At 42.1% G+C, this 21,219-nt stretch overlaps 2 protein-coding genes and 2 gene segments (V, D, J or C); 2 read left to right on the top strand and 2 right to left on the bottom strand.

Moving 5' to 3' along the window:
- Positions 1-21,219, bottom strand: part of LOC139342384 (Ig kappa chain V-III region MOPC 63-like) — a 48,398-nt gene that overhangs the window by 13,914 nt on the left and 13,265 nt on the right.
- Positions 1-21,219, top strand: part of LOC139342383 (Ig kappa chain V-III region MOPC 63-like) — a 34,934-nt gene that overhangs the window by 2,311 nt on the left and 11,404 nt on the right.
- slc1a8b (solute carrier family 1 member 8b) lies at positions 396-10,175 on the top strand. Its single transcript, XM_070979450.1, has 11 exons — positions 396-688; positions 2,047-2,126; positions 2,771-2,986; positions 5,719-5,761; positions 5,859-6,072; positions 6,385-6,484; positions 7,489-7,722; positions 7,812-8,006; positions 8,092-8,226; positions 8,325-8,469; positions 9,250-10,175. The coding sequence occupies exons 1-11, from the start codon at positions 521-523 to the stop codon at positions 9,394-9,396; spliced, it is 1,677 nt and encodes a 558-aa protein (XP_070835551.1). The 5' UTR covers positions 396-520; the 3' UTR covers positions 9,397-10,175.
- On the bottom strand, positions 10,697-20,846 carry elavl1a (ELAV like RNA binding protein 1a). 5 transcript variants are annotated; one of them, XM_070979454.1, is made up of 7 exons: positions 20,714-20,846; positions 19,027-19,086; positions 16,116-16,296; positions 15,470-15,573; positions 14,710-14,863; positions 14,362-14,587; positions 10,697-14,012 (listed from the first exon to the last, which is right to left on the bottom strand). In XM_070979454.1, the coding sequence occupies exons 2-7, from the start codon at positions 19,060-19,062 to the stop codon at positions 13,688-13,690; spliced, it is 1,026 nt and encodes a 341-aa protein (XP_070835555.1). In that variant the 5' UTR covers positions 19,063-19,086; positions 20,714-20,846; the 3' UTR covers positions 10,697-13,687. The 5 variants fall into 5 exon arrangements, with proteins under 5 accessions (XP_070835555.1, XP_070835554.1, XP_070835553.1 ...); XM_070979453.1 differs by having other exon boundaries at positions 14,701-14,863; XM_070979452.1 differs by having other exon boundaries at positions 16,116-16,307; positions 19,026-19,086.

Raw genomic sequence — 21,219 nt, forward strand, 5'->3', positions numbered from 1 at the left:
GTTATTTATAATTCATTTCATTAACTCTTCTCTCATGAGTAAAGGTAGCAGAGCAAACATGAAAGCTGGTGTTGTCACGTATGACCTTCTCTGCATGAGAGCTGAATGGAAGTCACAGAGGTCATGGTTCAAGCACCTGTTTCATGAATGGGATGCCTTGGAGGCGGGTTGTAATAACTCATAATGAGCTATAAATGGAGGAGCTAATCAGCCATGAAGTCTTGTCTTTAGCCTCTTTAATAAAGCCTAAGTGGCTGTGGCGGAGCCTCTGTTAGCATGGGATAGGGATAATCCTTTTAGGCAGTGCTTTACTGGGAATCAGTTAGTCAACACTTCCTCTCTCAGACTGGATGAGCTCCTCAGTGTGGGACAGGAACCGCGTTTGATCAGTTTCACTGGCTGTCCTCCGCCTCGGATCTCGTGGGATACATACTGACGGCCGAGCTCACCAGGATATTCGGATATCTGTAGTAGCTCTGGGGGGTGGGGGGGCCTGCTGGGATACGGACGAGCCTGAATTATGATGGAGTGTGTGGAGAAGATGTTGAAGAGCATTGTGTCTGTGAAAGTCAGGGCGTATGTGAAGGACTACTGCAAGAGGAATGGCCTGCTGACACTGTCCGTCATTGCTGTAGTAACGGGATGTGTGCTTGGATTTCTCCTCCGGTCGCTCAACCTGTCAACACAGGTATCAATGGATGGATGGATGGATGGATGGATGGATGGATGGATGGATGGATGGATGGATGGATGGATGGATGGATGGATGGGTGAAAGTATGTCATAGTGATAGTAGAAGCAGATAGAAACAGAAAATCAGGAGTATCGGGGGGTAAAGATGTCAGAAGAAGTGCAGTGCAATGTTTTTTATCAAAATTGGACCACCTGGGTACTGGAAGGAAGGCATTGCTCGCTGTGATGAACCCACAGAGAGTTATACCCCAGACCTGCAGTTCCCCCCAGCTTTACAAAGTTTTGCAGCATCTAACTCATTGTTTTGGTTTTACAGTCTGTAAGTTTTGTTTTGGTTCACTTCATTCACATAACGTCATTTCCGGCTGCAGCAGCTCTAAAAAGCTCCTGTAGACCTACACAACCTGCTCAGCACCTGGCTACGTTCTTGTGAACATAGTGGAGAATTTAGTACCTAAAGAGCCAAATATTTCCCTCAGGAGATGGTGGAGGCCAAAACACAGCTAAAAGAGAATGAATATTGGACTTGATAATATGATGAATATAACAATAATTATAATAATAAAATAAATGATGTTTCGTGACTGTCGGATGTGTAAACAGGCAACTACGTGCTAACAAGTTAGCCATACCAATTCAGAATATGACCATCAGTTATTGCAGGTTTAAAGGGTACACATTATTTGTCTGATAAAACTCAGATAATTAAGTTTGATAAAAAGTGTTTTGTTGTTATTTCATGATCAATTTCTCTCATCAAAGTCTTTCTGCAGGCCTCAGCAAATTATTTTTAAATGTTTCAATGTCACTTTTAGGGGTGCATGTTTTCCTGGCAATTCACTGCAGTGACATAAGATGCTCAATGGGCCAAGTAGCTTATGCATTTTGGCCGAGCCGGAATCAATGATTACTGCCCATCATGCTCAGCAGTGTAGCGTTGTGTGCTGGCAGCGGCCCATAAAACACACAGCATCATCGTCTGCAAAGAAAGACTCTATGAAACACAAATAGCAAACAAAGAAATGCATTCACAGATGTGACTTTTCAAAGCAGTTGTTTTAGCATATGAGCTAAACTCAAATTAAATAAATAAAAAGCCTAAAAAATATTTAAAAGAGAATCCTGTTTGATCTAAGAGTAAGCAAAACTAATTTGGTCCTTATTAACCATTTCGTACTATTAACAGTAATGTGCATCTTTCTTGTCCAAGAACTGAATCCAAAATACTCTAATAAAATAAAAACATTTAAAGGGAGCATTTTACAGTTTTGCAAAGTTCTGCATGCACTACCGCACTGTAGCAGAAGAGTTTCCCCCAGCCAGGTTTGCTTCAATTGTCTGTCTCTCACACAGGCTAAGATCTACTTCTCCTTCCCTGGAGAGCTACTGATGAGGATGTTAAAGATGTTGATTCTGCCACTCATCACCTCCAGGTAAGAAAAGCCCTCACCTGTGTTACTGCACTTGTAAGATTAAGCACTAAGCACAGAAAACCTCCCACACATAACCTCACCGTCACTGGGATTTGTGGATATGAAGTTTTTACGTGCACGTTTTCGTGGAAAGCCTCATCAGTGGAACGGTTAGAGCTGGATCTTCGTCTAATATGCAGATTGTTTTTATTTAATATTTATTTCTGTACCTGAAGCTTAATTCTGACTATGAGTACAATGTAGCATTTTGATTATGAAAATAATAAATATTTTTGGGGAGAGTATTTCTTTAGAAGTGAGTAGTCTGGGTAATCCTGGTGGTTAACTTGGCTAAGATTAATGATATAATTCAAGATTTTGAATCAGGTCTGGGAAGAAATGCTCAACATTATTCCCTCCTCCTCCTCCTCCTCCTCCCAGCCTCTTCTCTTTAAAGTAATTAAAATGCTGATTTTAACATGGGAAATTCACAATCTTAAAAGCTGAGCAGTGAAAAACTCACAGCAATAAAATATCCCTAAACAATAATGCTGCACAAAACAATGGTGACATACATTGTTTTGATAAGCTGTTGTTTCAGTTGATTTGTTGTTCATTGTTTTGAACTGTCAAGTTAATCAGATACCTCCTGTTTTCCCATCCAGTCTTATGTCCGGCCTGTCAGCCATGGACACGAGGGCGAGCGGTCGACTGGGAGTCCTCACCATTACGTACTACCTGTGGACAACTTTCATCGCTGTCATCGTCGGCATCGTGCTGGTGCTCATCATCCACCCGGGGACGGGCTCAGAGAAAGATGGCCACCATGCAAGTTCAGGGCCTGTAATGACCTCTGCTGACGCCCTGCTGGACCTCATCAGGTTAATATAGACTGGCAAAAACACCACACACAATGTTAACATGAAGATGGCAACACCTATCGGCCCTACATGCTGCTCTGTGACTGACCTCTGACATAATTCAATATAATTCCTCCTTCCATGGGTTAATAGGCCTGCTAGTGGCCGGGTCAGGCTGTATTTAAGCACAGCAATGGTGTGAGCTGAGTGTTAATATCATCATGCTAACACGCTTACACTGTCAGTGCTAGCAGAGGAAAAAGTCAGAGGGATCACCAAAGTCATGAACTGCACTAAATATCTTAAATCAAGGCATTATGTGCTTGTTGTTTGTCAGATAAGATCTATCTATCTTACTTCACAGTTATTATGTGACAGAATGTCACTTGTTTCAAGCTTTTCGGCCATAATTATCTTAATAAAATACCGGAACTTCACATTGAGATTTTCTTACTGGTTCTGAGTAACTGAATGCTTGAAACTACAATTTCTAGAATCATAAATCTATTTGATCAACAGTGACAAGCACAAAACTGCTTTGTCAAAGTCACATTTTCTTTTTATGCACACAAAGTTTCTTGTTTGGCTGCAGTACTTTTAAGAATCTTGGTAAATTAAGTTTTCCTGGTCTGTTGGCACTTATCTTATCTTAAATAATACTTTTGGGCAGTGTGAAGATTCTGAGAACCATTCACGTCTACATAAAGTTTGGTGCCAATCCATCCAGTAGATGCTGAGACATATCATTAGATAAGTGAAAATTTTAACCTATTGGTGGCGCTATATGAAACCTCAGGGGATCACCAAATTCAATTCAATTCAATTCAATTTTATTTGTATAGCGCCAAATCACAACAGAAGTTGTCTCAGGACACTTTCCATATAGAGCTGGTACAGACCAAGCTCTTTTATCTACAAAGAAACCAACAATTCCCCCATGAGCAAGCACTTGGCGACAGTGGCGAGGAAAAACTTCCTTTTAACAGGCAGAAACCTCGAGCAGAACCAGACTCTGGGTGGGCGGCCATCTGCCTCGACCAAAGCCAACAAGATTCATCCTCTGGGCACCGTGAATATAAGCCACCACATTTCATAGCAATCCATCAAATGGTTCTCAACCAAAGTGGTAAACCGACAGACTGACACCCTTGGAGCCGCTAGCATGGCTTAGAGTAATAAAGATAATCTCCTCTCTCAGTAAGCTTGTATTTTTTTTTTTCTTTTTGCTTGTTCCAGAGCAGAATACCCATCTGAAATAGTAAGAAGACATAGACACATACTACTCCCACCTACGCTTCCATAAGATGGAGAAAATCCCCCTCCCGGTGGGAGCTTTTCAGGAGATTCCAGATTTTCCACTCCTCTATCTTATTAGTGTTGTCAGACAGGGATTTGCTGAATAATGCTGTTAAACACCTTCAAAAAAACCAGTAGAGACCACTTAAATCCAGCACAAATCCAGTTCAGACTTTGTGACCTCTATTGTGCTTCCCCAGGAAGTGGAAGCTCCCTAATCACAAAATCTCAAGGCCTCGCTGATCCTGTGAGCTGGCATAATAGCTTTCACTGTGAAACACTGGGAAATCAGAAATCACGAAATTCTCAGCGACTGAAGCTTCTTGAAAATGTGGTTTCTTCTAACATTTAGCGAACTGCAAGGATTAAAAGATATATATGTTAAATATATATATGATATAACAAATAAAATGGCAGCACATTTTAAGCAATTATGACATAAAACCGATCAGTGTTTGAGTCTATATCTGGACTGCTAACTTTGTTAGCAGGGGAAGCATCAAATTAAAAAAGAGAAGGACAAAAAGTACTCATAAGATCTTTGCAGTGTCGCTTCTACGCAGCAGTTCGGCTAAGAATAGGGAGACACTTAATTGTGATCTGTTAAGCCTGCCCTTTCTCAGAAGGTCCTTGTGCAATGTTATGCTCTGTGAGAGAAAGTCTGCAGTCTGGTGTGTGGGCTCAGGCTTACTGCAGGGCCATTCATGCCAGAGATCCACTAATACCTTCTCCTAAAACCCTTATTTTAGTGAGCTGTGGCTGCTGTGCTGCTGTAAGCCAAAGACTAGGTGTACATTTCAGTCCTCTTACGTGTTTGACAAGCTTTCTGCCTGCATTCACTGATGCTGACGTATGCTGTTTAAGTACTGTCCCAGCACACGATGCTGGCCGTGCGCATTCGCCATCCGCCTTGTGAACATGCGAAGGCCTTTCTCTGTTTCTGTATGAGGAGTGAAAATATGTCATACCTTGGTGTTGTTGAGTTTGCTTTGGTGTTATTCTTGTGAAAAACAGCAAAAATGAGTTTGACAGACAGTGCAGGAAGTATTCAGATCATTTACTTAAATGTACTTAAAGCATCAAAAGTAAAAGTAGTCCCTGCAGACATATTCTCCTTGAGGGGATTATTAAATCATGATAAAGATGCATACACATGTAAGTGTACTCCCTGCTCATGGTGGAGCTATAATTTAGCTCCAATGTTATATACAATGTACAATCTTTATGCGTAAAGTAAGGAGTAGCTGCAATGGTCGAATGAACGTAGTGAAGCGAGAATTCCCTTTTTAATGAAATGAGCAGAAGTTTAAAGTGCTGTGAAGTAGAAATAATCTGAGAAATACTCAAGTAAATACTTAGATACAGTTCACTGCTGCCAACAGTCAGTTGGGCAGTTGAACTGTATAATTCACTACAGGCATGGTCTGATAAACGTGCCTGCATGTTGTCTTTTACAGGAACATGATCCCATCAAATCTAATTGAAGCAACTTTTCAGCAGGTGAGTAGACAAACAGGAAGCTCAGAGTTATTGCGCAGCACTCTTCATCGAGTCCGTGCTCATCAGCTCTCTGTGGTTCTCTTTCATCCCCCTCCAGTACCGAACAGACCTGGTTCCTATTGTGCAGAGCGCTGATGTCAAAGAGTCTCAGGCAAACTATGTGTACGTCATGCCCGACTACCACAACCCTCAACTGGGCCACCCAGTCTTCCTGGAGATCACCCCAGCTCCTGACATCAAGTACAAAATCGTCCCCAGTACCAGCAAGGGCATGAACGTACTGGGGATTGTCATCTTCTCAGCCACGATGGGTGAGATAATCATCATTATATCACAGAAAGCATTTAAAAATAAGTATTTATTGAAGATGAACATTGTGGTACTGCTGTCTAACACCTCTTTATAAAGGGTTTATTCTCTATAAAGCCAATTCTAACGAATGCTTTATAGATCAGTTATAAGCCATTACAACTTTTGGGTTGCCAGGTTGTGAAAAATCCCCCCCATATCTGATCTATAAAGCATTAGTAAATAATTTATTAACCATTACTTAAGTAATTAGTTACAACCTATGCACATGGGGTGACACCAGAAACACATGTGAACATACTGTCTGTTCTCAGGTCTGCTGCTGGGGAAGATGGGAGAACGTGGAGCTCCACTCGTCAACGTGTGCCAGTGCATCAACGAGTGCGTCATGAAGATCATTAACGCTGCCATGTGGTAAGACCGCATCTCCCACACACACACACACACACACACACACACACACACACACACACACATTCAAAAACAGATATATTGTGTCACGCAAACACAATCCAAGAAAAGACAGACGACACACAGTACAGAGCCAGATTACATCTAAAAATAGATCTGAGAGAGTCACTGGTGGCGTTTGAAGTGTCCTTACTGCTCCCACGGGAGCTGATGAGTTGGATTACACCCAAGATCCGAGTGAATGGACCAACGAGGCATTTCCATTAATGAGATTAGTGCTCAATTATCGTAACAGCACATACAATTGTTTGTGATGGTGGACGCTCGAGAAAACATTGCGGCAACACGAACATTTCACCCATGCGTGATTTTTGAACATCCCATTGCAAAGGGTGTTAATCTGCTGCTGTAACGGCGTCCTCTCCTCTTGTCTGGAGCCCGGCTGAGGGGATTTGCTCACATTCAGCCACAAGAGCATTAGAGAGGTCGGACACTGATGCTGGACCAGATAAGGCTCACTGTCAGCAACTAATCCCCAAGGTGTTGGATGAGGCTGAGGTCAGGCAAATCAAGTCCTTCCACACCAAACATAGACAGCCTTTGTGTACGGACCTGGCTTTGTGCACAGGGGCACTGCCAATTGAAAACAGGAAACGGCCTTCAAAGCTTCAAAGGTTTTATTTGCTACAGTCTCATTATGTGTGCATGGAAACGCAGGGTGTCGTAATGTTGAAGCTGTGCTGAAAAGGTCGGCGTGCGGTAAAGACTGATGGTTAGAATAAGAGTAAAAAAAATAAGTTTTAAAGGGAATATAAGGATAAGAATTGCAAAACAGAAGAAAATATGAATATATATGTCTTTGCAGAGCAAAGCTGCACCCTTTACAGCTCATTTCAAGTTTCTTCTTTTCAGATTATGAGAAAGCGAAGACTCTTTTTGTTGCGCGCATGCGGAGCCACAAGGTGAAATGTGAGATCCCTGATCTTGACCTCCTCCCCTCCACGCAGGTACTTCCCCTTCGGCATCGTCTTCCTCGTGGCAGGGAAGATCCTGGACATGCACGACCCGGCCCACCTGGGAGAGAAGCTGGGCATGTACTTCATCACGGTGCTGTCCGGCCTGTTTGTGCACGGCCTCATCCTGCTGCCTCTCTTCTTCTTCTTCTTCACTCGCAAAAATCCCTTCCCCTATATCCGCGGGCTGCTGCAGGCTCTTGTCATTGCGCTGGCCACGTCATCCAGGTAAGAGGAGAGGTTTTTGGTTTTTTTTTTGGTAGATCTCCATTGGGTACCCTGACCTGACCACTTCCTCACGTCCTCTTCCTCTGCAGCTCTGCCACACTGCCAATCACCATGAAGTGTCTCCTGGAGAACTGCGGAGTGGACCGGCAGATCGCTCGCTTCGTGCTGCCAGTGGGAGCTACCATCAACATGGATGGCACGGCCCTGTACGAGGCGGTGGCGGCCATCTTTATCGCCCAGGTCAATGAGTATGACCTGGACTTCGGCCAGCTCGTCACTATTAGGTGAGAGTAAACTCTGAGCTCATCGTCCTCCCTTATGTGTCGAGAAACACACTCTCTCATAACATCCCGGCTCTTGTCTCGTCAGTATAACGGCGACGGCAGCCAGCATCGGGGCCGCTGGGATACCTCAAGCGGGCCTGGTTACCATGGTGATTGTCCTGACCTCTGTGGGGTTACCGCCTGCTGACATCTCACTGATTGTGGCCATCGATTGGGTCCTGTGAGTCCCACAAACATGATCGTACTATAGAGCATCGCTGGATGTTACAGGAGCTGTCGGAGCAGCGTGTTCATGAGTTTTTTCCGTCTCATTTTCAGTGATCGGTTCCGGACGATGATCAATGTTCTCGGTGATGCCTTTGCTGCTGGGATTATGGCTCATTTATGCAAGAAGGACTTTGAGAAAGCAGCCACTCCTTCTGCAACTACTACTGCTGCCAATAATGGAGGTGGCCCCCAAAGGGTAAGGAGGATAACTTTGAACTGCTGAGGTCAAAGTGCACATGCATGTTTGAGGACTTAAGTTCAAAGCAAAGCAATGGACAAACTGACATTTGGACCTGGTAGCATTGCTGATAGTAATTCTACATAGATGAAGGATTTTAGTGTGGTTGTCTGGCACTGAGTAAAAAAAGGGTTGAGACAGAAAAACATAAGTCCTATAAAAAATAAAATAACATTTGAGTATGTGTGTCTATATATATAACTGAACTACGACGACCTCAAAGCAACTCTCTCACAGTCAGTGCTCAAGTGGCTTTATATACTCTTCCTGGCTCCACCCTAATTGGACTTAACCTCTGAATGGGGAAAACCAGAGAGGGAAATCCCCACTGAAACCTGACCCTAACAAGCACAAAGCAAACATTTAAATGCCAACAACGGCTGAAGGTGATAAACTCTGAATTTATGCCTTTAGTTAAGACTCTGCTGCACGGACACTGCAGTCCCTCCCACTTGAAACCAGTGAGAAACAGGAGGGCAAAGAGACAAATGCAGATGTCTCCTGACTGAAATATGTAATATTGTGTAACATTCACGCAGGACCCCACAGCTATTAGTAAGAAGCTGGTTGAGAGAGTATGTTTTCATGGGCTTTCATTAAGTCGTGGCTCTTCAAAAATGGAAAAAATTGACTTTATAGAGACTTTTTTTTACCCCTTTTCTTTTGATATTTCAATACATTCTCGAAACTGAGAACTGCTTTTATTATCTTCACTAACCGTGCTGTCCTCCCCTACAGAGAGACACGGTGATCTCCTTTGGGAATCAAAGCGTGGCGTTGTCTGATGCTCCTCTCATCGCACACCGCTGCGATTACGTGTTTGAGGTGGACGGAGACAGCGTGCTGGAGAGGCCTGTGGCCTGCTACAACCTCTGCCAAGTGTGAGACACCTCTGGAAGATGGACAGCAAGGGACACTGCCTTTTACAGCACGAGGATTCACCTCTCAGGACCAAAGGGAGCGGCATCCGAGACCTGGGAACATCCAGTTTGATTAAAATCCAGTGGATGAGACCAATGATCGAATGCATTGAGGTGTCAGGGTTCAGTGGCTAAAAGGGATTTTGCCTGTGCCATGTTGTAAACAAAAACCTTCAGTTTAGACGGAGGTCACGAGGAAATGCACAATGTTTCACATGTAATCTTAAACACACACGACAACATGTTGCACTGACATGCAGTAGATGGATTAGTCTTTATCAGTTGGTGGTGACAGATGTTCACAGTGGGGCTGCCCTGATCAAGTTTAAATCCAGGTTTAGACTCGGTCCAGGTTTCGCGTTGCCTTAACATGATCTCAGTTTTGACAAATCTGAGAACTTGCAAGACTTGAAAGTAAACATAAACCGACAGACGAGGAGCAAATTTGTTTTGTTGAAGTGAACCTTTATCGATGGTAGACAACGCATGTATGGATAGATATTGAAACTAACATATTTACTTTATGGTGATTAGATGATCATTTGTGTTTTTATACCAATGCTTTTGTGTGTTTTCTAATAAAGCTCAAAGCCCTGTCGATGTTATACTTTAGAGGTGAAAACTGTTCTTTTTTATTTACCTTTTGGAATGTTTTTGTGCTTCACATCAACCCTGTTTAAGTGTTTGTAATGTTTCATGGTGACACTGATGAAGCCAAATGCATTGGCCTCACAATAAAGTTCTTCTATTTATTATAAGTTAAGCTGCCTCTTCACACTTTTTCCTTAGAAGTTGAAGTTGTGCCAGAAACCCCTACTTTGTTTCTGCAATCTTTAATTTTAGACCCAATTGCAAATGTTTTAGTTATTAGTGCCTGTTATGCCTGATTTTTTGACTCATGAATTGGTTAATAATTCTGTTTAGGAGAAAATCAATCACACAATTTGGATTGAAAACTTTGTCAGCGGTGATGCTGGTGTCCTGCAGGAAATGTATATGCAGACATCTCCCCCATCTGGTCTCTGGAGGTAATAACACTCCACACCATGTGACCAGCTGGGAGCCAGCTGACATGACAAGATCCATCACCCAGCTACCTGTAACCACAACAAAAATGCTACTAAATCATAATTCATTGCTGTTATGTTCCATCACTTCGCTGATGTAAAAGTCCAAACATGCATTGACGTCCACACACTTAGCATTTGTCAAGAAAACGACTTACAGCAAATCCACAATGAGCTTCTGAAGTGACATTTAATCCCTTCAATTTTGAAAAGCCATTTTTATTGAAATGATTCAATGTTAGAAGACATTTAATGGACTTCAACTTAGTGTCCTTCAAAACCAAGAAAACAAAAACCAATCATTAAAAACACTCCAATAAACAACTATGACCTCAAACACTGTCAAATAAATATTTGCGCCTCCTCTGGTGGAAAATACACCAATTTCACTTATAAATTAAGGCGGAATGCAGTTTATTCTGACTGCCCCTACAACAAATTCACTTGCATCTTTCATGCAATTCCAACTAGACTGCTGAAAAAACTAAGCAGTAACATAAAACGTCAGTAGAAAAGAAGAAAGATAAAAAAAAGAAAAAGAAAAAAGATGACAGTCCAAAACTACAACAAATTTCAATTACCTGCTTTGAGCAAGTCAGGAAATATTGCACAAAGTTAAGTACGGTGACACAAAAATAACATGGAAATACTTAATCAAAAAGCACTTTTAAGACCAAAATCTGAAGCTCGTGATGGGAATATTCCTTTCAGAGGGGAGATTAACGAGGCATTAAATGAAGCCGACTAGTCTTAAAAGTGCGTGCAGGTGCTGTTCACGAGAATCACTGGCTGCTTGTAACTATCACCAGCTGGTTCCTCTGTTCAATTTGTGGTCAAGTCAATAACAAACACATCACCGATGCGAATGCTCCACCTTTAAATCATCTCGGAAAACAAGGCAATCCACCAAACTCAGCATTCTTAGAAGGTGAGCTGTGATATGCAAATTACCGTCTTTAAATGGATGATAGAAGTGTGTCGCTGATCGAGTAAACAAAGCTAATCCAGCTTATCCCCATTAAAGATGAGAGCGGTGGGTTTGGATGTAAAGGCCTACATCTGCATGTGAGCGGTGTGTACTTATTTGCTGTGTTGAAATATGACCAACAACTCTGCCTTCACCTTAGACAACTACACTGGAGTCGACAGATCAAACCTAATCTAAATGTGAATCAGCCTGGCATCAAAATGCAGCTTTAAGGAGCCAGATGTCCATAAATAAGCCTGACGTGCAACTCACAACTGCTGAAAAGGCGACTGTACCAAAAGTGCCAACATAACACCTTCAGTATACTTATTATTTTGTTCTTCAGTGGTTCAAAATCATCTGGCAATCTCAGGGGAGTTGCTTCATGGACTGCCATTTTCCCTCACGTGTGTATACAGGTTAAATAACCGTCTCTCAGCTAACATTGGTCCACATGTTGTAAATTTAAAGCAACATTATGCAACTCTATTTCACTATTCAAACATGTCTCCATTGCTCCCACTCTTCACACCGTACGCATGTTCTTGCACTATGCAGAGGAGCGTAAAGACTTTATAGCACTACCCGCTGCTGTTACCTAGTTAGCTCAGTTAGCCATGCAGCTAGCCGACTCTGAGAACGGGGGGGTGTGAGGTTTCCAGCCATGTGCAGCTGTCTATACTTACGACAGTGGTGTATACATGCATTGCAGTGAAGAACTGGAGGGGCGCCACATCACAAATAAAAAGAACAACTCTTGCATAACGTTGCTTTCAGTCAGTCTCATTTAAAGGCCCCCCCCCCACAGACACACGTTTTGTAACAGCCTGTTTTTGCTTGACCTGGGAATTTTTTTTTCTTTTTTTATCAGCACTGCAGATTCGCTTCTACAAAAATAACAGAACAAAACTCCAAAGCAAATCTAAAAAGGTAAATAAAAAAAGAAACAAACCAAACAAAACTTTCGGCAAAAGAAACAAAATTTAATGGTTTATGCTCAAAAGTGAAACAACCAAAAGAAAGAAAGGAAAAGAAAGCAACTCTAAACTGAAATCAATAACAAAGGCCATTAATTTCTCTCCAAACTTGAGAAAAGCACTCTGTTAAAACAAGTTTGTAACTTACAGAGTAACAAATAAAAATCTGCCTTCGGAAAGAAAAGACTGTTTCAAACAAAAAGAAATTTAAATGAAAGAAAGAAAAAAAACAAAACAAAATAAATGAGCCACAGTGAAGTTGCTCTCTGTCAGCATCAGATATAAACTTAGTACCTCTGCAAAATTCGGAAAAAAAAAACGGGGTTAAATTTACTTTGTGATAATCTGCTCTGCAAACTCTTCTGGGGTTTTAGGATTAAATCTCTCCCTGCTTTTGGTCCATCTTAATTCCCTACTCACTGACCGGTGGTTCATTTTCAACAGGACTCTCCCGAAATACAACTTATAGTAAAAAGACACTTTACGCAGAGAAAACAAAAACAGTTCCCTCCAGAGCTTGTCCGTTTAAAATCACTAACCTGGTAGGAGGGTCAGATCAACATCAAAAAGACTGATATTCATGGTGAGCTAAAACAGATTAAAAGTGCTTTGCTCTTAGATTAACTCCAGACAGTGAGTGGTATTGTAGGTGTACAACCACTGGATGATAATTTAAGGCATCTATTCCTACTTGTGACGAGGACCCTGAACAGAGCGCCGCTTTTGCAGGATTTAATGACCTACTGGCTACAGGCAAAATATTGTTCTTCGCCTTCTTCAGACTAAATCATCCACAAGAATGCCGACACTTGGAGAACAATCTGCAGGGCTTTCCTGACGCGCCGCATTTTCAGTGCACTGCTATGAACCGTTTGCCTGCCTCCCTCCTTTAACTAGTCCCAACAATTAGACATGCAACACACACAGACGGGATCTTTGCTTGTTTTAGCTAATTTTCAGAAGTTATCTCAGGGGGCATCATGGGGTATTTGCCTTCTCCATCCCCTCTCTAAAAATTAAAACTACTGGGTGTCCTCAACCCCAAACATGAGTATAAAGATGAAAAAAACAAAACAAAAACAGAACAAAACACACTTTTAGACGAGTACAAAGGTGGAGAAGAGTGAACGTCTCATAACTGATTACACTAAAACCCAAACAGGTGTGTCAGACTTTGCTCTCGGCCATAAAAGCCTGGCATGGGTCATTTCCAGCTCTCTTCTACACCGGATTGTCCAGCTCTCTCTACTTGTGGCCCTTGCTGGTCTTAAAGGACACTTGCAGGATCTTGTCTCCGAGCCGGTAGCCGTTCAGGCTGGCGATGGCCATGGCCGCCTCCTCGTAGTTTGTCATGGTAACGAAGCCGAAGCCCTTGCACTTGTTGGTGTTGAAGTCGCGGATCACCTTCACATTGGTGACGGCACCGAAGGGGCCGAACATCTGCCAAAGGATGCTCTCGTCGGCGTCCTGGCCCAGGTTGTAGATGAAGATGCACCAGCCGGAGGTGGAGTTTCCCGGGACACCGACACCTCCCATGCCGCCCATGTGATCGACACCCATGGGGGAGAACCTGGAAATGAGAACATTTAACGGTCTGTAAACAGTAACGCTAAAGTAGTCTGAAAACACAAACACAACAGCTTCTTTAGCGTGCTGATCATTTCAGGTCTTATTCTTCATTACTGATTAGTCTGTAGATTACTTTGGATAATTTCTTTGCTCCATAAAAAGTCACAAAACAGCAAAAAAATAACGCACAAGCTCAAGTTGATGCATTCAAATGTGTTTTGCTGAACCAACAGTCGAAAACACAAAGATACCTTGTTGATTTACGCAGACAACTAAAGGGACCAGTGTTCCCAGGAAACCTTGCGTAAATTGGGCAGCCAGTGTATGTGAACGTTCACAACTCGTCTCACCTAAATCGCTGTGCCTGGTGGTGTAAGGGCCCCCCGAAGCGTCGGGACTGGTTGTGGTAGAGCTGAGAGATGAGCTGCGTGTTCTTCGCCTGGTTTGGGTTGGCGGCAAACTTCACTGTGATCGGCTCAGAGGCTCCGGGGGGTTTCTGGCCGTTAAGGTTTTTGACGGCTTCCTCCGCTTCTGCCCGCTTGTCAAAGCGAATAAAAGCCACCCCGCGGGACACACCTGTGAGAGAACAGCTGGTGACCACATATTCTGCGAGTGACACAGAGACTTCTTGAGACTGTTAAACCAAAGTCTGTTTGTTTATTTTTGAAAAAAGCTAGGAAGTCATTCACCTGTCGTACCTGTGGCCTGATCAACAAGTACACGAGAATTAATTATATGTCCATAACGTGAAAACATGTCCTCCACGTCCTTCTGGTTCATGGACTTCGGCAGGCCACTGATATAGAGGTTGGCATCCTTTATTGTATCAGAGCTGGGCCGCGCATATGAAACCTGGTAACGGGAAGCAATGATTGCCTGATTAAAACTCTGCTGATACTCATGTAGAGAAACAAAGTAACAAAAAAACTATCAAAAGTACTTCAATCTATCAAATTGCTGACATTTTAACAATTTTTTGGATTTACCGGGGCAATTATATCAGCTGTTTTATAAGTTACAATCATCAACTCATTCATCCGATCATCTGGTTTTGTCTATTAAAAAAAGTTTTGGACTAAAAAGTCATAAAAGAAAACTAAACAAAATGATCGAACTGTCACCTAAGTGGTTTCAAGTATCAAGCCTTTGGTCTGAGTAAATATGAGCGAAGTCAGAAGCATAAATGAACACTACGGCAACAAAAAAAATGAAATTAAACTGATCGAAAAGGTGCCTTTTCAGGAATTAAATACACTGAATTTGACAGAAAGTCAAATAAAATAAGTAAAATTAAAGTCAAACTCAACAGACATGTCAGACAGGTGAGCTGTAAAAGCAGTATCACTTCCTCGGGCTGACATGTACTAGCTAGTTAGCGGACAGCACAGGAGCCACAGGAGAGTTAAATGACATGACATCTTTGGTTTGAGAATTGTAGAACACCTTATTGCACGTTACCTTGATAGTTTTGGACTGTAGCCTTAGTCCATTCAGTGTACTGATAGCTCTGTCTGCATCACTAGGGTTAAGATAGTTAACAAATCCGTACCCTAAACTGTGGCCTAGAGAAAAAAAAAGGAAAACAATAAAATAAAACAAAAAAACGTTGTATAGTTCAAAAAAATCTGCAAACAAATAAATATTTAAAAACAAAACCAAATCTTAACATTGCATGCTAGTCTAAACAAACAAACAAAGAAACTGTCTACAGTTAAACAGGGCTGGACTGGTTGGATTAAATGAAAACTTTGTGGTGGTGAAAAGGTTTTGAGCAAACTACAACTCAACTCAACTCAAGCAGGAAAATAATTTGGGATATCTTTCAAATGAAAGTTACATTATAAAAATCACAGAGGAGCCAGAAAACAGGTGTTTAGTAGATATCCTGCCAATGAAGACATGGTCATTTGACAGTGAGTGACAGGCCAAACTACTCTCAGCTCACTTATTAAACTGAACCACCACTGATACACAAAGGTTGTAGCCAAAACTTGCATTTTTGCTACAGCTGTAACACAAATCTTTTGCCATTTAAAAACAAAATCTTGTGTTTAAGCGTCCAACTGGTCTGTCACAGGTCTTATCGCTTCAGAGAGTAGCATACCTGCGACTTTGTCTCGAATCAGCTTGGCGGATTCCACCTCTCCGATGCTGCTGAAGAGGCTCCGCAGCTCGTCCTGCGTCATGCTCTGAGGCAGGTAGTTCACTATCAGGTTGGTCTTGGCATCCTTCCCCTCGTCCCCTCCCATGTGGTCTTCATAACCGTTTGACATGTCATACACCTCCTGTAGGTCGGCCAGATGAGCCGAAAAACACAGAGGAAGGTAAGTACACGGGGAATGCAGAGCTGGGGGTGAAACAATTAGATGATTAATTGACGGACAGAAAATTATCCACCATTATGACTGTCGACTAATCAATTCAGTCATTTTCTACTACAACATTTACTGGATCCAGCTTCTCAAACTTGACATTTTGATATTTTCTTTTTCAAATATCCTGTGCAAATGACTGAAAATTAGTAATTAGTTGCAATTTCTAGTTTGTAAGTAAATGAATTTCTTTAGCAATTGCAGCACATAAAAGTAAAACTAACTGATGCGTTACTTTTAAATTTATTGAGGTACACAAAGCTCGATTTAGTGTTGCTATGGCACATTGCAGGACAATACAACTGTCAAATGTTATGAACCATTGTACCCAGGAGTTTTTATTTCTCTTGACCACCAGAGGGCAGCAGCGACTAGCATGCCTACCTGTGAGCTCCACTGATATTGTTTGGATTTAACAGAAGAGGATCTATACAATGTTGGATTTACTGTACAAGTCAGCCAAGTTTTGCTATAATAGTTAATGAATTATTACATATAATGAACCCAAATTTCTTCAGTTTATACTTGAAACTCAGCAATCACTATAAAACAAAGCAAGCTCACAACACTAGTCACCTTTGGCTTTGGGAATCTATGATGGGCATTTTAATTGATAACACATTTAATTAATTGATACATCATTCAGCAGATTAACTGATAATGAAAACACTCATCATGTGTGGCCCTGCATTGGTCTTAACCAATTTTGCTGCTCAAATGAGTGAGACAATTACCAAAAGCCTCTAAAAACATGCAAGCGCCTAAAGGCTGTCAACTCTACACCTAGACAGGGAACGACCAAAAGACAGACACGAAAGGAAATCAATTCACACACATTACTTTCAAATTAGTCAGCTGTTCAGCGGACAGCAGCACAAAGTCAAAACAAAGTGAACAATCAGTATCCCATAGACTTCCTATAATTTATACTCGTCAGGTTTCACTGAACTCGCCTCTCCTCTGCTTCCTCAAACGAACCCATTACATCACTGACAGGGATTCAATAACACACCAACTAGAGCAAACAGTGGGTACAACAGCACAACAGACATGTGCATGTATTTTTGGAGACTAAATTAAAAAAAAACAAAACAAAAAAAAACAGGTGGAGCATGCAGGACAGTCTGTCATTGGTCAAAAACAGACAACTAATGCACTGCTTCAGTCATAAAAAAGGAAGTAGTGCAGTGACGATTTAGGAACAGGAGTGGACATTTCTTGCTGCTTATTAGTGTTAAAGACAAGCTTTGCTATCGGCCTCCTGATGATGAAAAGGGAAGAAAGAGAGAGTGTGTGCATGTGTGTGAATGAGCTGTGAACATGCACGAACAAGAGAGAGGGGGAGCTGTGATGAATGAACAAAGCGAGTGAAGGTGAGAAAAGAGACTATTTGTCGATAGTTTCATGGCAATTATGTTCTAAAGCTGAAATAAATAACTATCCTAACACCCAGCAGAATATTAACTTTGGAGACAGACACTCTGGTTATTTGTTGTTGGGTTGTTGGTCTCCTTTTCCATCTCTGTACATCTCTTTGTCATTCGTTTACCACATCAGAGTGATATCTATCACAGAGTCACAGCACAGTAAATATAAAAAAAAATTAAGAGGATGACTGTGTTGTCCTTTCCTTGACTTTGAAAATTATGTTTAAACTACGAGCCATTTTAAACAGTCATCAATATAATTTGCTGAATCTTCGTGGTTCTCCAAATGAGGTGGAAACACAAACAGTTCTGTGCAGATGGGACTTTATTTACCAATTTAGTTCCACTGGTTCCAGAGTTCATGTTACTTTTTGGTCAAAAAGGCACAAGTGTGTCCACGCTGTGTAATTACAGTTTCCACTGCAAAAGAAACCCAAGGTTAAAAGGGTTCAAGGCCACACAGCGGGAGCCAATTATGCTGCACAAGCATGTGACTAGATTTATGCTGTAAATTGCTCTCAGTGTTGTGGTTTACACTAAGCTATCTTGTAATTTAAACAATGCAGTGCAATATAAAGGCTACACGCAAGTTTTACACTGGCATAGCAGGTAAGTCACACATCAGTCTAAATGGTATGATATTGGTTTAGTTAACAACGATAAGTGGCCACAACAAGAATGGAGCCAGACTTCAAACTAGTTTTTTCTGCTATCTGTTCAGCAGAGCGTGTCCACATGGGCACATTTGCCGGTGGCCGAAATGGGATTGAGCCTGAAAAGCGAACCAATCCAGCGGTCAACCTAACAGAGGTCCATTCATGCAAGAGAAGGGTTGTGATTGTGTATTCTGGTGGGTAAGATACACTGCCTGAGAGGATGAATGGGAGTCCTGTGTTAAATCAGTAAACAGCGGCCAGTGAGAGCTGGCATGTGTGTGTTTTTGATTTCTCGTAATGCTACCCCACTTCCAACAAATATCCAATCATTAGTTCGAGCAAAGGAATAACAAATCACTGTGTCCGGTCATGACGTCTTTCACAGAAATCGATAACAAGGCTCCGTCTGATTTCCAGCATGAAGGGTAACTTAGCAGTGAGTCGTTACATTTTCTCAACCAGCAAAACCAAAAATATCTGATAATACTGCTATTATAGTCAGTTGATAAGGTCAGATAACGTAGTACTGTTTGAAATGGGAGCGGAGAACTCATACTCACTTTCAAGTACTTAATGTGCCCTCGACGAACTGCCATGAAGACACTTCACTGCTCCTGAAGCTGGAAGGGGATAAGAGAAAATCAGTCAATGTGACAAGGAGCAAACAAGAAAAAGACGCTGTCTGAGGAACATAAAATTAAGAAAACATACATTTAATAACAACCAGGTTGTGACAAACAGCGGATACCAGTAAGCAAGCAAAAAACACATCACCAGAGCATTGAATGAAAAGGCTTTAAAGAGGGGGGATATCCCAAATAACAATTACATAGTTTAAAAGGCTGTTTTAGATGAATCACACCTATAATTTCTGTTTGAAGTACCACCAAGTTCAGTGCAGAGACAGATGACGTGGGAATTTCTCATCCACAATAATAAAAGGGTCTGTTTACCCAACTACAACTGGCTTCTTTCACTAGTGATCAGTTTGTGTTGTTGTGTGCATCATTACATCATTTCCTGCTGAGCACGAAGCTTGAAAACTTGTCATTCACCACGCACGCTGCGGAGATGAGCCACATCTGTTGCCAACTTTTGAAATCAATTAACTGTACATCATGCAATTATTTGGCAAGACATCAAACTGCTCATACTGGTTTGTATGGTCTGCAGAAACTCCCAATGAAACACAATGTTGATTATCAGGTGAAAGCACAGATTGCTGAATCGTCTGGGTTAATTTTAAGGCAGCTAAATCTGTAAATCTCTATGCACTCATCATTTATGTCTCAAAGAATAATCCCAGACAACAGTGAAAGCCAATTACATTCATTACTCAAGCATTGGCCACACTAAGACAGAGAACAGAGGGATGTGTTGTGATGAATTTCAACTGAATTGTGCCAGTGCATTTTCAAGTAATGTGCACCAGTAGACATGGTGGAAAACCTGTCCAGTGTGCCAGTGTTGTGCAAAGTTTGCAGTGGAAAGTCATTTGAAACTAAATGCACACTGTGACCTGCTTCCTCCAAAAGAGCAACTTTACTGCATCACGTGAATGTCTATATTAATACTAAGAGTATCTGTGAGATTTCTCCAGTGTCTTACCGTGCTACAAACGGCACCACTGCCTTCATGGTCACGTCACAGATTATGTCAACACTGAAGACCAACATTACCACTACAACATAAAAAGCTTAACGCTACCCCCTCAAAAAACAAACTCCATTTTATAAGTGCACTTGTGTTATTACTACAGGTCAACTGCTCATCAGTTCACTAGCTGATCTGGAAACGTGTAGAGGCCTGACTGGCGTTACTAGCATTAGCATGCTAACCAGCTGCACGCTCCCTCTCGCTCTCTAATTAACTTCGAAGGGTAAACAAAGGTTCGACAAAAACAAGGCATAATGTTTCTATTCTCATCTACATTGCATACAGACAACACAACCACCCGCATTACACTCAGAGGACAGACTACGTGGCGGTCTCCTGCCGGCTAACTAACGTAAGAGCACCGTGGCCCTATTTTGGAGAGCGTCGGATCAATGCTTTACAGTCCCCGCGCCTAAACCCCAGCGGCCTGCTAACAGGCCACGGAGGCTAACGTTAGCCGCCGCAAGCTAATCAACGGCTGCAAGGGCCGCGAGAGCGGCATGGCAGCCATTCGCATTTGACAAACACCGAAATATCAATGCACACAGCTGAGAGGCTTCAGTGAACCCATGTCAATGTTTGAAATCTCACCAGCTTTGAGTGGGGTAGTTTCTGTTTCTGTTCTCTCCTCCTATTTTGTTCCCTTCTTAGCGACGCTCACTTCCCTCCAAGTCGGCCTCACGTACGTTAGAAGAAACCGAGGAAGGAGCTACGTGACGTGTCCCACCACGCCCACTCACGTCCAGCCACGCCTCTGCAGAGGAGACAGCGTGGACCACGGGCGAAATCAACATGCCCGCCGAGAGAGAGCGAAACGATGTGACAAGCACGTGGAGCATCGATCCTTCTCAAATAACAGCTCTGTGCTATTGTTTTTGATGCAGTTGGATCAAATGACTGATGCATTTTAGTTAATAAGGAAGTGTAATCTCATGGAGAGATGGAGAATGGTAGCTCCATACGCATTTTTACCGGGAATATTAACATGGATTAATTGGAAGTAGCAGTGACAAAGTGGTTTTGGTCTTCCATACTTTGTCCTACATACTACATGTTGCAGGTCCACAGCGGAAAAAGGCTTGCTGCAGCATAAAAAC

Source organism: Chaetodon trifascialis, chromosome 14, assembly GCF_039877785.1.
Source record: "Chaetodon trifascialis isolate fChaTrf1 chromosome 14, fChaTrf1.hap1, whole genome shotgun sequence".
Taxonomy (NCBI): domain Eukaryota; kingdom Metazoa; phylum Chordata; class Actinopteri; order Chaetodontiformes; family Chaetodontidae; genus Chaetodon; species Chaetodon trifascialis.

Bases quoted from the DNA above. Each gene is read 5' to 3' on its own strand.
- elavl1a (XM_070979451.1), bottom strand. From the start codon at position 19,062: ATGGCAGTTCGTCGAGGGCACATTAAGTACTTGAAAG. The intron at 15,574-16,115 runs GTATGCTACTCT...TTTTTTCTCTAG, and splicing joins GATTCGAGACAAAGTCGCAG to GCCACAGTTTAGGGTACGGA. The intron at 14,588-14,700 runs GTGAATGACTTC...GTTCTCTCACAG, and splicing joins TCAGGCCACAGGTACGACAG to GTGTGTCCCGCGGGGTGGCT.
- slc1a8b (XM_070979450.1), top strand. From the start codon at position 521: ATGATGGAGTGTGTGGAGAAGATGTTGAAGAGCATTGTGTCTGTGAAA. The intron at 5,762-5,858 runs GTGAGTAGACAA...ATCCCCCTCCAG, and splicing joins TTGAAGCAACTTTTCAGCAG to TACCGAACAGACCTGGTTCC. The intron at 8,227-8,324 runs GTGAGTCCCACA...TCTCATTTTCAG, and splicing joins GTGGCCATCGATTGGGTCCT to TGATCGGTTCCGGACGATGA.